Source organism: Eimeria tenella, genomic scaffold (genome assembly GCF_000499545.2).
Source record: "Eimeria tenella Houghton genomic scaffold, Eth_scaff5, whole genome shotgun sequence".
Lineage (NCBI taxonomy): Eukaryota > Apicomplexa > Conoidasida > Eucoccidiorida > Eimeriidae > Eimeria > Eimeria tenella.
Window position 1 is genome coordinate 209,641 of NW_013543395.1, and position 14,595 is coordinate 224,235.

Genomic DNA, 14,595 nt, shown 5'->3' on the forward strand with positions numbered 1-14,595 from the left:
ATTCGTGGTCAACCTACATTGCTTTCTTTATGAAAACGGAAGGGCCCGCTCAGCACAGTCAGCTTCTTGGGGCGCAGCGCCATTCTTTATTTTTCGTCGAGGCAGCCCGGCTTGAGCGCATTTGTTCTTTGGAAGCAACTTCAAGATGCAGTACGCTTTGTTCTGTCCTTTCCATCAAGCATTTCAAAACATTTTTAAAGCAACGCGTTTTTACGATAGAAGTGGCTCTTGAATAGCCGCTTCAACTACCCAGTCGCACCTCCCGCAATAAACAACAGCTATAGCGGCAGCAGCGAAGGCAGAAACAGGACTAATCCCCACATCTGGACCAAGGAGAAAGGCACATTATGATTTTGTCCTTTGTGTGATGTCACTGGTTTTGTAGGGTATACAAGGCAGCTTGGTGCGTGTTTCACGCTCGGGGAAAATGCACACGCGGCAACAACTGTTCGTTTGCGCATTCTGCGGAGGAGCTTCGGCAATTGCCTGACCTGAGAAAGACTAAATTGTGCAACGCATTCCTCGGGGGTCAGTGTAGCAACAACAACTGCTCCTATGCTCATGGCCTGCAGGAGCTGAGGGACTTCCCAGGAAAAAAAGGTCTTTGCAGATTGTACAGGGAAGGTCGGTCCAATGAGAAAACTGAATTCAACCTCACCCTTTTCTACTTGGTGATTCCCTGACCTTGAGCAGGGCTAAATAAGCAGAGTTACACAAATGTAGTAATGCCTATCATTTGCACTTCCATAGTAGCCCGCTCTGAACAATCACACAATTTAACATGCATATTTTTTTTCGAGCCAGTTCAGTAGTTTCTCCAACTTGTGAAGAAACCGAGAAATTCTGGGGCCTAGTGCTAACCTGTCCGCTTGGATATATGCCGCGCAATTCCGCTATCTCTGGTGAAAGAAATCGATCTCACTCTCATTCCTATTGTTTCTGTTGAAGGCAAATGCCTCCACGGCTCCAGCTGCAAATACGCACATGCTCTTGGAGAATTGGAAGTGGGATATGTCTTTGCTCAACCATTTCACGAGCAGCAACAGCAGCAGCAGCAAGTGATGATGGCCCACCGCGAGCAGCCACAGACGCAGCAGCATCAAACTCAGTCTTTCCTTCCTGACAGTAGCCTGCCCCAAGATTTGTTGCTGCTGCAGCAGCTAGCAATGCAGCAGGCGCAAGGGAAGCTGAGTAGCTTTAGCAACGCAAGGCAGCAGCAGCACCAACAACAACAGATGCTGCAGCAACACCAACAACTGCTAATGCTGCTGGAGGCTGAAGCGGCGGGAAAGGCTGCTTTAGCCGCACAAGACCGACAAAAAGCTCAAGTGGCCCGCCGTCAACAGCAGCAACAGCAATACCAAGAGCAACCCCAGCAACATCTAAAGCGTCAGTTACAAGATCCGCAGCGCCGCTGCATTGCTTCTGAGCTGGAAATCCAGCACGGGCAGCAGCAAGAGCAGCCTGATGTCCTGTCATCATACCGCTCTAAAATGGTCCCTGGGACCCTGCAGCCGCAGCAGAAAAAGCAGAAGGAGCCAACTCTTCAGAAAGAGGCCGGAACTGTAAGTCTCCTGAATCTTGTATTCTCTGTTGAACATAGCGGACTCAGTTCGCGCTGGAAGAGGGCCCATGACCGATTGCTGTTCTGAAGTAAACACAGTTTGTTTGTCGTGTGCGATGTGCTGCTACAGGCTGCACGTTCCCCGGGCGCCCTTCATTTCCGTTCACCAGCGTCAAAGGTGCCAGCATTTTCTCTTCGGGCCCTAGCAACAACGCAGCAGCAAGTGCAGCAGGACTCTGAGGAGCAGCTATTGGAGAACATACAATCCTCTGACAACTGGAATGAAGTGCGTCCAATGATGCAGCTCCCAGCTAACGCTGCAGAAGGCACAGAGCAACAGCCGCAGCAGCAGCAGCAGCAGCAGCAGTCTGAACTAGAAGATATTGTATCCCGGCAGCAGTCAATGCAGCAAAGGCTGCTCTTGCAGCAGCAGGCATTGCCTTCAGGGTATCAGCAAACTTTCCCAGACACGGCCTTGCAGCACGGATGGCAGCGTCCAGCTGCAGGTAGTGCTGATGAGGCGCAAGGAACTGCGACAACAGCAGCAGCTCCAGGATACACCTACAGGGAGTTGAGCTCATGGGGACAAGCTGTGTCCCGAAGCACAGCCAGCACTGCCACTGGAGACGACTGCTATTCGTTTGCATCTCTTGCTGCTGCAGCTGCAGTACGCAAAGCAGAGCAAGGCCTGAAAGTGCCCACTCCTGAAAGCCTGCAGAGACAGCAGAAGCCACTAACACAGCAGCAGCAGCCCCAGGTTCTGCAAAAGCTGCCACAGCAGTCTTTAACCCGTCAAGGTCACGAGCTTTTGCAAGCAGTGGAGCTGCTTCGACAGCAGCATCAGTACCAACAACAGGGTGAACATGAAAGGAAGGAAGCAAATTGGGCGCTTCAGCCTGAAAGGTGCAGCGCAGAGGTGGCGCCTGCCGTTTCACCTTTCGGCAGCTATAGCCTAAGAGAACTGCAGAACCGCATGACGGCTCTGACACTGCAACCGCAGCAGCAGCAGCAAGAAGAAGAGCCACTTGAGCAAACGCGGCAGCGGCAACAGCATCATCTCGAACAGCACCGACAGATAGAGGGCCTCTTGGCGCGACTCTCCCGGGAGCAGGCGGAAGGCATTGGTAAGCAACTGGGTGGAGACAGTCTATCTTCCGTGGACACACAGCAGCAACAGCAACACCAACAGCAAATTGAGCAGCAACAGCTCTTTCCTAAACTACAGCTCCCCAGTGGAGTGACTGGAACAGCGCCTGCAAGCTACAGACTTGGAAAAAGCCCTTTGCATCGCCCCGACGGTGAAGACACCCCCTGCGTTCAGCACAGTGCAAGTCACCCCACTTCTGCAGCAATACGGGAGCAGCAGCAGCAGCACCGGTGGCACGACTTCTTGCAGTAAACTTCCCACTGAGAGGTTCCTGTGAGGCTTCTTTTTGCGATGTCTGCTCTGCGGCTGCAGCTCTCCACGATCGCTGCTGTACCCCTAGCACCGAGGAGTTGCAGCAATCAGTCGCAGAAGCTCAAAGCTGTGACTGCCGAGGGCCAGAAGCAGCAGGCAGCACCCAATCCTGTTGCATTGGAGGCGCCCAATCGTGGCAAACCTCACTCGGAAGAGTCTACTGCGAATCTGCCTCAAAGACTAGCGACTATAAGAAGTGAAGATGAAGGACAGGAAAGTGATGAAGATCACTGCCGCTCTGAGCATCTGCAACAGCAGCCAACTTTGGAGCAGGAGTTGACGAAGGGAAGGATGCCGCTTGCTGCTTAGCGGTACTAGGTGCTTTGCCTTAACTGTGCTCGATGCCCCACTGTGATATTCTTGACTACAAAGGAACTGCAGCATCAGCATCTTCTGTATATCTTCGCTGCTGAGCTTCCAAAACTAAGCTAACGTTTCCTTTAGAATGCGAGAGAACAGCAGAATAGTTAGCGAGGACTCATTTACTGCCAAATACGTGTGGTAACGCTCCGCCTCCACGTGCAGGAGTATCGGAAGCAACGACGCATTTGAAAGGTAGAAGTGGAAGCAGCACCTGAATAGCCCGTAGAGCTTTTAGACCTAGGAGAGACCGCAGCGGCTCTTCCAGCGAGAATCCTTAGCCAAAGTGAGCTCCTTGCCAAGCGTAGAGCAGGTATAATGCATGATAGTACCTCTAAATTGTGTTTGAAAGTGATAAGTTACGCAAGTATGAAATGAAAATCGTCAGCCGGAGTTCATCTCGTCATTCTCTTGGCGCAGCCTTCTGCTAATGCTCCTAAAACACAATCACCGTTCTGTGTTATCCAAAGTGTACAAACGGTGAAGTGCAGCAATGCGAAGTCTATTAACTATAGCAGCCTCCATAGATTCGCTGGCAGCTGCAGTTGCGCAGGGGCTTTCGCCTTGTTAGCGGCTTTTGCACAGTCACGTTGAAGTGCCCCATCATGTGTGGCGGGAACTACGGCAATATTCCATTAGACAATATGCCGTGATGATGAAGTTTTCCCGTCGTCTTGTAGGTCGTGGATACACGCATCACCGGTACAGGAGCAAAATCTACAATGAAGAATTTATTCCCAAGTTTTGTATTGTATGTGCAAACTGCACGCTCACACGTCCATACAGCCAAGCAGTGTCCTTCCGTTAACTCTGCTTTGTCTCGTGAACCATGTACGGGAGCCACTCAGACAGTTTCTACCGCTTCAGTCGACATGAAACTGTTAACTGTTTCTACAAGGGCATTTTTGTTGAGCAGGGCAGTGACCATCGGGTTGGTAAAGAAACGTGACTCGTCCAGTATCCCCATGTTCGGCGTAGCTCGGTGCAAACGGGAGCCAATACGATATGAAGTAGATGGCCAGTTGGAGGAAAGGATACCTACGCAGTGCACCGCAGGTTGAAATGCTGATGTAAAAAGGGCTGCGGAGCATATCAATTTGCTCACGTACGTAGAGGCAAAAAGTGATTATAGAGAGAGAAGAAACAGGAAATAACAACCGGGGAAACCCCGTGGAACCTGACAAAGAGCGCAGTGACAATCAGGTTGCGCTGCACCTCCGAATTTGGCACTATTCCAAATCTTGAGCATGTTTGGAGGAGATACGAAGTGGCGCATACCTGAGGTATATGTGTCCGGGACTAGCGTGTAAAGGTTCATGTCTGTGTAGTGCATGCCTTCGTAAGGCTCCATTGGTCTAGTCCCCGGAACTTCAGCAAACAGGCTTGCAAGACCGTCCAGGTCAGGCAACTCTTGCCCCAAAGGCATCTCCACAAATCTGAAAAACAAAGTATTCGATGAAACGTGAGCGCATTTGTCTTCTGAAGTGTACTATGGACTTGCACGCGTTTTAAGGGTTTTGTGCTCTCGGAAGCTGAGCCGGCTCTCTGTTCTGAAAGCAGCTTAAAGGGCCCGTAGTCAATAGATTGCCGCTCCACCTACCCACGGTCTATTTGGATGCACAAAATGCTGTCCAGCTTGGATGCTAGAGTTGCTCGGCCTTCGCCTGCCATTTGCATGATCTGTTGTTTCTGGGCCAAGCTCTCATAGCACCAGACTTTCACACCTTCAGGCATACACCCCAGCACGCACTTTAAGGTCACTACGCATAAAACTAACAGCGTTTACGAAGCTTTTTTACCAGAAAAAAATCCGCCCGGTATACACCGAATGACGTAGCTCCTTAGTACAAAGTTTTAGTCTTCCACTCCCCGCAAAACTCAACAGTACATTCCCGATGCGCCATTCAGAAAATGCTGGCTACGCGGCTGTCTGTCGCAATCTACACAGGTTCCCCAGCCGTTCTTCCCGAACTACTTGCTACAGTTTTGTCCCAACCATAGCATGCAGTAAAGAGCATCAGCTGGCAAGCTTCAAGCTGAAATGGCTTCGAAAAGTGTCAAGCAGTTGAAGAATAACAGCCACTTATGACTTACCCGACAGCACGAGGCTTTCAGCAAGTAGCCCTGCTAAGGCCCTATCAGAATCATTGCTTCTCTTCTCGTCCACGCTCATAGGGCCCCCAAGAGGTAGCGTATATTGCGGCTGGTACAAACACTGGATAAGCCGTGTCAATATCAGCTGCCGTAGTCTGCAAACTCCATAAGATCACAGAAGCCAAAGCATCCCAACTCGAGGCTATCGTGCATGCAAGACCTACCATGAAGCTCGGCAACTTTCTCTGCGTTACTACACACGCTATGACTGTCCTCCACCCGGGGTACAGACTTCCTCTCTACTGCAACCCGCTGGGATTCACTGGGATCAACCCCAAATACTTTCACGCTCTGAACGCCCATTGCCCTTCACAGCCCATGAACTGTTCGAATTCGCTTCAAATTCCTACCTGTTTAGTCTGGGAGCTTGTCGTACAACGCTCCATTTGATCGTCTCTTGGCCCAGTGTAACATTGTGTCTACAGATAGAATGCAAGCGATGCCAAAGCGATAGGAGGCTGCCGCTATGCAAGAGCGTCTCAAACACTGGGTCTCCTCTTTTGTAGAGGGCATACATTGACGAAGTGTACAAATCACTCCCGTCCAAATCTGCCCTTAGCACTTGCGCTAGTTGGAACGGCTCGCGGCCCCTCCACGCCTTGGCCAGCGCTGCATCCTCCGCAGAAACAGCTGCATACAATAGAACTTGAAAACGCCACAAAAGAATGAGTTGCCAAGTCGACCGCCCCTGGAAAGACGATGCAACAACACGATAGGTGTATGCATTACAATGTTATCACATTTCCCGCCGTTGCCTTTAGAGCCATAAAAGAGTCGCCGCTAGATGTCGCCGTCGATAAACAGTGCAACCAGGAGTCAATAAACTGTTTATTGTGGACGTGCTTACGTCTGCTTAGGTTTGTGCTTGTGAGGGGAGCCGGGCGCGAGCAAGTGGCATCCGGGTGAATAAGGGCCTCTTTCACATAACAAAAACGATCCCGCCCGCTTTCTGCAATAAGGGACATCAGTAAGAGTGAAGCCTTTTGGAGAAATCTGCTGCTTTTTTCCTTAAATTCGACAAATTCTGGGGAGTCAGAGCTCTCTGCCTCTTGCATGTCGCGTCGCACAAGGTGGAGCTCCCCTGGAAAGCGCAGGATAGTCGAAAGTCACGTAGTTACAGTAACACTTTGAGGAACTTTCACTCCTCCAGGCCAGCTGAAGTACTGGTGTGGTTCTGTGGGTGAAATGCGCCTGGAGCAGCGAAGCGAAACGCTTAAGAGGCGATATTGTAGGTGGGTGCAAAGCGGACAATATATAAGTGGTGGTGTACCAATAAGGTTGAGCAGCAACCTAGACAAGACAAAGTAAACGGCTCACCGATTATTGCTAGCATCACTCTGGCACACTGTGATGGAGAGAGCTCATCCCCAAGATTCTCCAAGAGCTCTTCAACTCGTAAGACGGTGAAAACATGAGCTAAATTAACGTCGTCGCATATACAAGCCATTACAGCTGCTTGGAATGTGCGACTTTGCCATCCTAGCCCCTGCCTGTCCTTGCCTTCCCCTAGGTAATGTTTTAATGCGGCCTTCCCCGCATCGATGTACATGTTGTACAACAAATCGTCGGTTAAAAGTAGCCGGGCATCAAGTGATGCATGGAGCAACGCTCGCGACTTTGCCACATCCAGTCTCTCGGATGCGAGGCACAGTAAATATTCGAATTCAGCACGAAGAATCCACGCCATTTTCGTTGATATCGCTGCAGTTTCTTCAAGCACTCCGTGCACCTGGTCAATGTTTTGAGACTGTCGTACGCAGGCTTGTCAAAAGGAGAGCTAACGCATGCTATGCCTCGTCAGTCCATCTGCTTGGTTGGACTCAAATCCTGTTGAGATCATTCAGTTGGTCGAATTCGTTTGCTTTTTTATCGGTAAGGCTAGGCGGTGCAGGGCTTCCTCCCAGCGTAGTCACCACTTTCCACCCCGATTAACTCTACTTTGCTCTTGACGTCAATTTTCCACATAAATAATTCAACGCTGATTTCCAGAAGGGGCTCGCTAGCGGTGATCTTGCAGCGTGAAAAACTCGCAGTGGTCCAGTTCCCCGTGTAACAACTTCCGACAATACCAGCGTTAGCAGATACCTGTGATGAAGTAACAACGAATGTAATGAAAATAGTGTAGGAAAAGAATGCATGGCACTGATATGGTACTTCTGCATCACTGCTCTAAACAATGGTTGGTGGCCCGCTGAGGCTCAAGTTGGCAGCCGCTAGGAGCTCCCCTTAGTAGCCTCAAAAAGGGACCGCGCATCCGTTTTCGTGCTCTCAGTTGTATATTTTTATTTAAGACTCCAATTAGTTTTTTCAATGAGGCTAAAGGCCCGAATTTGTGTAGCTGCTTCTTCCTGTACCTCCGGTCTTGTCGTCGAAGACATGGCTACCTTGGGAGCAGCAACCGTAACCGCCGCTTTTTCGTCCACACACGCGTAAACCTATATGATTTTGTCTCTTGTATTTTATTTTTACAAGTGTCTTGTTGCTGCTGCCATTAAATCTACGGAGGAGCCTAGACACTGGAGTGCCTAGTGGACCTTGTGGATGCTCTGTGTGGCAGTGCTCCTGAAGGACGATAGGAGAAGTCGTATCAGGGCTTCCCTTTGAGCTCGATTCCCTGCAGGCATTGTATTGAGCCAGAAACTTGTCTCCATTTCAGGGGTATTCGGAGAATGGGATTCCTGGGCGCCAACAGCTTACAGTCTAGAATGGTCTCAACTTCTTGCACGAAAGGCCTCCCTTTGAACCCCTGAATGATCGCTTGCTGTCACCATTTTGAACTTCAGTGGGGTTTGATTCTCTGAGGCTCGTTAGGAGGCATCGTTTTCAGATTTGCAACCAGAAAGCAGTGCGCAGCACAACTGCAGACATCCGGTTGAGAAGGGATGATAGAAGGCCGTACCCGAAGTTCACGCCAGCTACATACCAACAAAAGGCGCACCCAGCGCTACACCATATAAGTCCCATGCAGAAGACCTAAATTCATCCCAAGCAGCCTAGTGAGAGTCTGGAGATGTTCGAAGCGCTGATTTTCGCGCGAGCGCATCCAAACAAGAATGGAATATCTAGTGGGAAGATCCAATATTCATCAGTTTCCCTTCTCGGCGAGAAATACCAATATTCATCAGTTTCCCTTCTCGGCGAGAAATACCCTTCCGCTGCATGCCATCGAAGCTTCACTGCCCAATGCTGTCGTCGCCTCCCCTTTGTTTTGTACATTTTAGTCGTTTTTTGCATTATTCTCATCCCGTCACCTCAGCAGCTTACCTGTCAAGAAGGACCAAAAGGCAGAACTCCATCGCTGCGCAAAAAGGAATCATCAGCATTAGTGTCTGGGGTCTTATTCGCAGGTGCCGCGCTTTGCACAGTTAATTTGTGCGTCAATGGCACTTGCTACGAGAATGGAGGTTTGCAAATCTGCGTGTGCGACATGCCTTATTCAGGTCCTTTGTGTACAGATGTCATCTCGATGTGCACAGACGGGTGCGGCATCAAGCCAAGTACAGGCATTGACTGCAGCAGTGCCCTGTGCTCCCTGGGGACCTGCCAAGATACAAATACTGAGCCTTACTATAAATGCGACTGTGGAGACTTTTTTACTGGCAATAATTGCGAAACCCACAACAATCCATGCACCAACCCAGCAGCTAACCCTTGTGGAGAAGGCACCTGCACATTTTCACCAGGGAAGGGCAGTGGCACTGTTACTTGTACGTGTGACTCGGACTACGAAACGGCATTTGGAGCCGGCGTTATGACAGTGAAGTGGGGGAACAGCGAGGTTCTGCAGAGCCCGCCTTGCACCGTTCGCAAGACACGAGGGGTTGCCAAACTGCATTTCAGTCTTTCCGCTGGTGCACTCGTGATGTGGTGGACTATCTTTGGGGTTGTTCTGCTGTTACTGATTTGGTGCTGCTACACTGTTTTCGCAGAAAGCTGCGGTCGCTGGTCAACTGCGTTCAAGGCAGCCCGTGCGGCAAAGAATCTATGATCTACGCCACAGACTTTACAAACTTTTCAAAGCAAAAGCCTTCGCACGTTGTGCGTTTTTAATTTGCCTTAGCACGAGGGGCGTCCTCACACAATCCATGCATGCGTAGAACAGTAACCCAAGATACAGGATGCCGTCGTGCACATCCCGTGAGCCAAAACATTGGAGTCTATGTAGGAGGCATTAATGCTTTACCCGTGTGCAGCTTGACGTAAACTAAATTAAATTGCTCTCAAGCTGCAGGCATATGACGGCATTCGTTGGTATGTTCATTCGCACCGCTACACACGGTCTTGCGGCACCGGCGTCGACTACTTGGCACTTATCGCCTTCTGAAGCAGCATTCAAATTCGCGTCACAGTGATATGGGCTCAATAGAACCTCATATTTACCAAATGATTACAATGACGCAACGGCAAAAGGCAATAGCGTCGACTTGGCGCTCAGGTGCACGGGAATGCTTCTTCAGTGAACGTGCGAAGGTCATGGGTGCAGCAGCATGAAAAGGTAGAAGCAGACTATCGCTGAGAAAATGTGGCTATCATCGCTACTATAGAGACCGTCGTGGGCTAAGTTGTTGCTGAAGAACTCTGCACAAGCTGATGCAGCTGGGGCTCTTGCATGCTCGGCGATGAGAAAGTCTGAGGCTTAATCTCACTGCATCATAGTTGCAGGTAACGAAGCCTTTGTAGCACTTCCATCGAGTCTGCTACATTTTTCGGAGGGGTATGCAAGAGTAGCCTTGTTAGGGCGATAGCAGCAGCGACTACGTTCCTGGCCCTTCAGGGTGGACTATTTTCAACTTTTCTGGTTCTCGTTAACCACTTTACCGGAGTCGGTGTCGATCTTCGCCTAAGTCTGAGGTATCTTCAATTCCATCTGTACATGTAACATGTTCTCTTCTTAAGGCACTTCCTTGCTGCCGCAAATTTGAGCCCACGTGTCCAAGTTATCGATCTTGTAGGGGATCAAGCGGAAAGCAACATCTTCATGGGTCATTGCGGCGAAGTGCGCATAGGCTGAATTAGCGTCAGTGACTTGAGCTGCTTCTGAGACCTTTTCGGTCCGAAGACTCCCATGGAGTCCTTCTTTCAAGCAGCATTGAATTCCGTCCTTGAGGCGGCAGGAGGGGGCAGCAGAACCAGCAGGACCAGTAGTAGCAGCAGTGATAGCAGCAGCTCTGGATCTAGCAGACTACCTAGTCGCACAAGTACAGCCGATGGAATCCCTAGCCGTGCTGGCGGAAATCTGTGGAGGCCCGGCCGTTCTTCACAACGAGCGGCATCAACTCCTACCGTGTCTGGGGCCCCTGCATCTTCCCAAGGGCCTCAATGTGAAACGGCCAGTGAGGTGCCAGCCCAGAGGGGGCGACCTGGAGGCAGTCAGCCAGCCCGAACGGAGAAGAATAGCAGCAGTAGCAGCAGTAGCGGCAGCGCACCAAAAGACCCCAACATTCCTGCAAAACCTGGAGCTCCAGCTGAAAAATCCCAGATTCGTAATCGAGAGGCGGCAGACCGGCTGAAGGATCTTGGTAACGAAAGCTTTAGGCGGGGAATGTATGGTTTGGCAGCAGAGTACTATTCAAAAGCTATTGAGGCAGATGGCACCGTGGCCTCGTATTTTACAAACAGAGCCCTCTGCCATAAGCGCGAAAAACGCTATCCGGAAGCGTTGCAAGATGCAGAGGCAGCTCTTGCACTTGAGGAAGCTAATGTGAAGGGACTGTATATTAAAGGCGACGCGCTCGTGCAGCTTGGTATGGCTTTTACCCCCACTATTTCTGCTTGAGCGTGACTTGGAGCGGTAGGCCGCAGGTGCATGCCTTTAGCAAAAGGAAGACAAATTCTGGTGCTCACAGTGAGTCATTCTGGGATGCTAGAGCCAGTTTTTTCTTTACTGGTGTAGGGGACTATGATGCTGGAGTCAACTTACTGGAGAAGGCGCAGACAGCGTCGTCGTCAGGGTCTGGCCGAGCAGCCCACGAAATCCGCCACTCTCTATTAAACGGCAAGAAAGGCTGTAGCACGTTGTGCATCTCATGGTTGAGAAGGCTGTAGCAAATTATGAAAGTCTAATGGTACACTGATACAAGAAAATTGTTGGGTCAAGTTTGGTTCTGTTGCGGATACACCCATGTTTTCTTTTTTTCTCTTTCTTGCCTTCTCAGCCAAAAAGCTTCGACACGCGCGCCACTGTAGGCAACGAAGGGCCGACCGTAAGGATCTCGAAGCATTTCTGAAGGTACGCGTGTACCTACATCACACACTTGGTCCTGGACCCAACAATAAGGTGCTGGCGCATACAGAACAGCACTTTCGACTACATATAGAGATGCTCCGGCTTCCACTCTCCGCAGGAGTGCATCGAGCTAGCGGCAGAGCATCGGCAATTGTCCAGAGGAGAAGTTGACTCAAGACTGGCGCAGCTAGAGCATCTTGTAGCCGAGGCAACAGAGGCAGATACGCCTTTTGAAATTCCCGACTTTCTCACGTGCAGGATCTCAATGGTGACCCCAGTAATCTCTGCCAGATTTGTTCTGTGCATAAGTTGCATGCAGTTGAAGAGTGTCACTCGGCCGAGTAAGTAATCCCGCTTACTGATCATCTTGGTGTTTGCTGGTGAACTTGTAGGGCCTAATGGACGAACCGGTCGTCACGCCCAGCGGCATCACTTACGAACATAAACTTCTTCTGGAGCATCTACACCGAAATGGTCCCACAGAGCCACTAACCAGGTATTTTTTTCGGTTATCGGGATCTCCTCCCGTGACGTTACATAGCGCACCAAACTGATAAAATTAGAGCAGCTTACGCTTCTCGACATCGTATGTGTGTGCACTGGTTAGGGAACCATGCGATGCGAAACGATTGGTCCCAAACTACGCCATCAGAGAAGCAACAACATGGTTTCTAGAGAGGCAAGTATAAATGTATCAGATAAAATTCACATGTGTGGCTTTCGGTTGCCCAAAATTGCTAGCTCTTCATGAGTTCTAAGCTGCACTTCCGCAAGCATTGCTGTCGGGATATCTGTACAGTTTCTTCTCACGCAGGCGACCGTTCCTATCCTTCAGGTACCCGTGGGCGTACGACGCGTAGCCCCGTAGGCAAAGTCAATACTGGTACATCTGCGAAGGATTTGGTGCTAAAGGCGCCGTCGAAGTCACAAGTAAAGGTTGCCGCCATTGAGCGCCGTCGAGCCCTTCGCAGGACCGCCTCAGCTGTTTCCCTCCTGCACGATAGTCCGTACTTGTTGCACGCAAGCTTCGTTGTCACAAGGCTGCTTAGTGGCTTGCTCCTGCCTTCCAAAGAACATGCACTGGGGGGACTGACTGCACAGCTTCCTAAAACTCGCTGCGCACACAAGATGGCTGGTGCTGTTCATAACATTCGGCCACAGGAGTTTGCGGGCAGCCGTGAAAGCAGATCAGCTGCAAAGAGGCGTGGCAATGTATACTGGAGCTGCCGGCTTCCCCCCGCTTTGCTCCCCGCCGGCATGTCCGTTCTCTTCCATTTTACGGTACCAAATTTTGCCGTTATACGCCTCCGCAACGACACAAAGCAGTGCTGCTGGTCATAGTAGCAAAGTGACTAACCTTCCTACGGTCTATTTTCCTACTGCCCGTTACCCATTCTGAGCCTTGATCGGGGTCCAGTTGCATCTCTTGTGGTGGCATCAACAGCGGCCACACCGTGCTAGGGCGAACCACGCGTACACAGTTTAATTCGGCCAGCTGCTAGGGGCTGGCCCGTGCTGTATGACGCACAGGTGCCCTACCTCGCATGCATGTGTCGAACTACACTACAAACGGCCACGCCGCAGTGCTTCCCATCTCGCCACACTGTGGGATGGGAGAACTGATGTTCCGCAAAGTAACGGTTTCGAAGTTTGTGCTCGACAGGCAGCCCAGCAGCAGCCACGTACGCGTAGCACTGACCACTGCTACCGCCCTCAAACACAACAGCTCCAAAGGGAGGTGCTGTCGCGCTACTGTCTACAACGCTTAGTGATTACACGTTACAGCGTTCCTTTGTCTTCTTCGCAGGACAGACAGAAGGCACCCCGACCAACCGTTGCCGTTAATTTAGCTCTTTGGCTTCTTCTTGGGCCTGAGCTGGCTAGTATGTCCGCACTTCTTCTTCCGACAGTTGGTGGCACGGGGAGGGAGACGCGCGTAACATTTGCGGCAGATCTTCTTCTCACAGTTGTACTTCGACGCCAGCAACGCCAAGGAGGGCTCGATAATGCCTCCACGAAGACGAAGCACCTGAAAAAAATAGGCGAAATGCACTAGCACAGTCCAGACCCTTATGGACAAGGATTCGATCATGACACATGTCAGGCCTCGAGCCAGCACGTAAAAAACTAAAGCCAGCAGACCGATCCTAAACTTCCGACCGTGCAACCTCTTGCATGTAGAATCACTTATGAAAAGCCACTGCACATTACGGTGAAATGCTTGAGCAAAGTGCGAACGCATAATGCACACGCCGCCCTCGCCCGGCGGTGTTCAGCCCACAGCTCGCCATCCCACAGCACTGTTGCTGTCAAGACAGGCGACCGCGCTAAAGTGACTATGCTGCATGGTTTAAAGCGGTTGCGCCTTTCACAGTGGCTCGTGATGGCAAGCATCGAAGAACTTAATAAGTTTGACGGCTCCAACTAGCGTGAACCCGCGGTGCCTTCTGGGTGGCTGCCCCGCAGGGGCCCCGTCAGGAATAGGTTGCTACGCCATGACCAAATACCCACTGCTTCACCCAGCGTGTTATTGTGACACTTCACACAAAACTGGCTACATCACAGCTCACATCCATCGTGAACTGTCAAAATCTAAGCGGGTCCGTGTACCGTGGGGAAGCCTACCAAGTGAAGGGTGCTTTCCTTCTGAATGTTGTAATCCGAAAGAGTCCTGCCGTCATCAAGTTGCTTTCCTGCGAAGATAAGACGCTGCTGATCAGGCGGGATGCCCTCCTTGTCTTGGATTTTCGCCTTCACATTTTCGATGGTGTCGGAAGGTTCCACGTCGAGAGTGATGGTTTTTCCCGTAAGGGTCTTCACGAAGATTTGCAT

At 50.8% G+C, this 14,595-nt stretch overlaps 7 protein-coding genes across 7 annotated transcripts; 4 read left to right on the forward strand and 3 right to left on the reverse strand.

Annotated features, from left to right (window-relative positions):
* Positions 1–1,061: 1,061 nt before the first annotated feature.
* Positions 1,062–2,963, forward strand: ETH_00010910 (zinc finger (CCCH type) protein, putative; the record flags this gene model as incomplete). The annotated part of the gene is made up of 2 exons (XM_013377301.1): positions 1,062–1,565; positions 1,695–2,963. The coding sequence occupies 2 exons, from the start codon at positions 1,062–1,064 to the stop codon at positions 2,961–2,963; spliced, it is 1,773 nt and encodes a 590-aa protein (XP_013232755.1).
* Positions 2,964–3,002: 39 nt separating this feature from the next.
* Positions 3,003–3,332, forward strand: ETH_00010915 (uncharacterized protein; the record flags this gene model as incomplete). The annotated part of the gene is made up of 1 exon (XM_013377302.1): positions 3,003–3,332. The coding sequence occupies one exon, from the start codon at positions 3,003–3,005 to the stop codon at positions 3,330–3,332; it is 330 nt and encodes a 109-aa protein (XP_013232756.1).
* Positions 3,333–4,227: 895 nt separating this feature from the next.
* ETH_00010920 (uncharacterized protein) lies at positions 4,228–7,224 on the reverse strand (the record flags this gene model as incomplete). The annotated part of the gene is made up of 7 exons (XM_013377303.1): positions 4,228–4,421; positions 4,662–4,819; positions 4,984–5,107; positions 5,478–5,632; positions 5,888–6,167; positions 6,385–6,618; positions 6,855–7,224. The coding sequence occupies 7 exons, from the start codon at positions 7,222–7,224 to the stop codon at positions 4,228–4,230; spliced, it is 1,515 nt and encodes a 504-aa protein (XP_013232757.1).
* A 1,323-nt stretch (positions 7,225–8,547) lies between these two features.
* ETH_00010925 (uncharacterized protein) lies at positions 8,548–9,525 on the forward strand (the record flags this gene model as incomplete). The annotated part of the gene is made up of 1 exon (XM_013377304.1): positions 8,548–9,525. One exon carries the CDS (start codon positions 8,548–8,550, stop codon positions 9,523–9,525), a length of 978 nt encoding a protein of 325 aa, XP_013232758.1.
* A 1,077-nt stretch (positions 9,526–10,602) lies between these two features.
* On the forward strand, positions 10,603–12,452 carry ETH_00010930 (TPR domain-containing protein, putative; the record flags this gene model as incomplete). Its single annotated transcript, XM_013377305.1, has 6 exons — positions 10,603–11,281; positions 11,431–11,532; positions 11,693–11,766; positions 11,882–12,031; positions 12,156–12,259; positions 12,371–12,452. 6 exons carry the CDS (start codon positions 10,603–10,605, stop codon positions 12,450–12,452), a joined length of 1,191 nt encoding a protein of 396 aa, XP_013232759.1.
* A 135-nt stretch (positions 12,453–12,587) lies between these two features.
* ETH_00010935 (uncharacterized protein) lies at positions 12,588–13,186 on the reverse strand (the record flags this gene model as incomplete). The annotated part of the gene is made up of 2 exons (XM_013377306.1): positions 12,588–12,878; positions 13,121–13,186. 2 exons carry the CDS (start codon positions 13,184–13,186, stop codon positions 12,588–12,590), a joined length of 357 nt encoding a protein of 118 aa, XP_013232760.1.
* A 423-nt stretch (positions 13,187–13,609) lies between these two features.
* On the reverse strand, positions 13,610–14,595 carry ETH_00010940 (ubiquitin / ribosomal protein CEP52 fusion protein, putative; the record flags this gene model as incomplete). The annotated part of the gene is made up of 2 exons (XM_013377307.1): positions 13,610–13,792; positions 14,389–14,595. The coding sequence occupies 2 exons, from the start codon at positions 14,593–14,595 to the stop codon at positions 13,610–13,612; spliced, it is 390 nt and encodes a 129-aa protein (XP_013232761.1).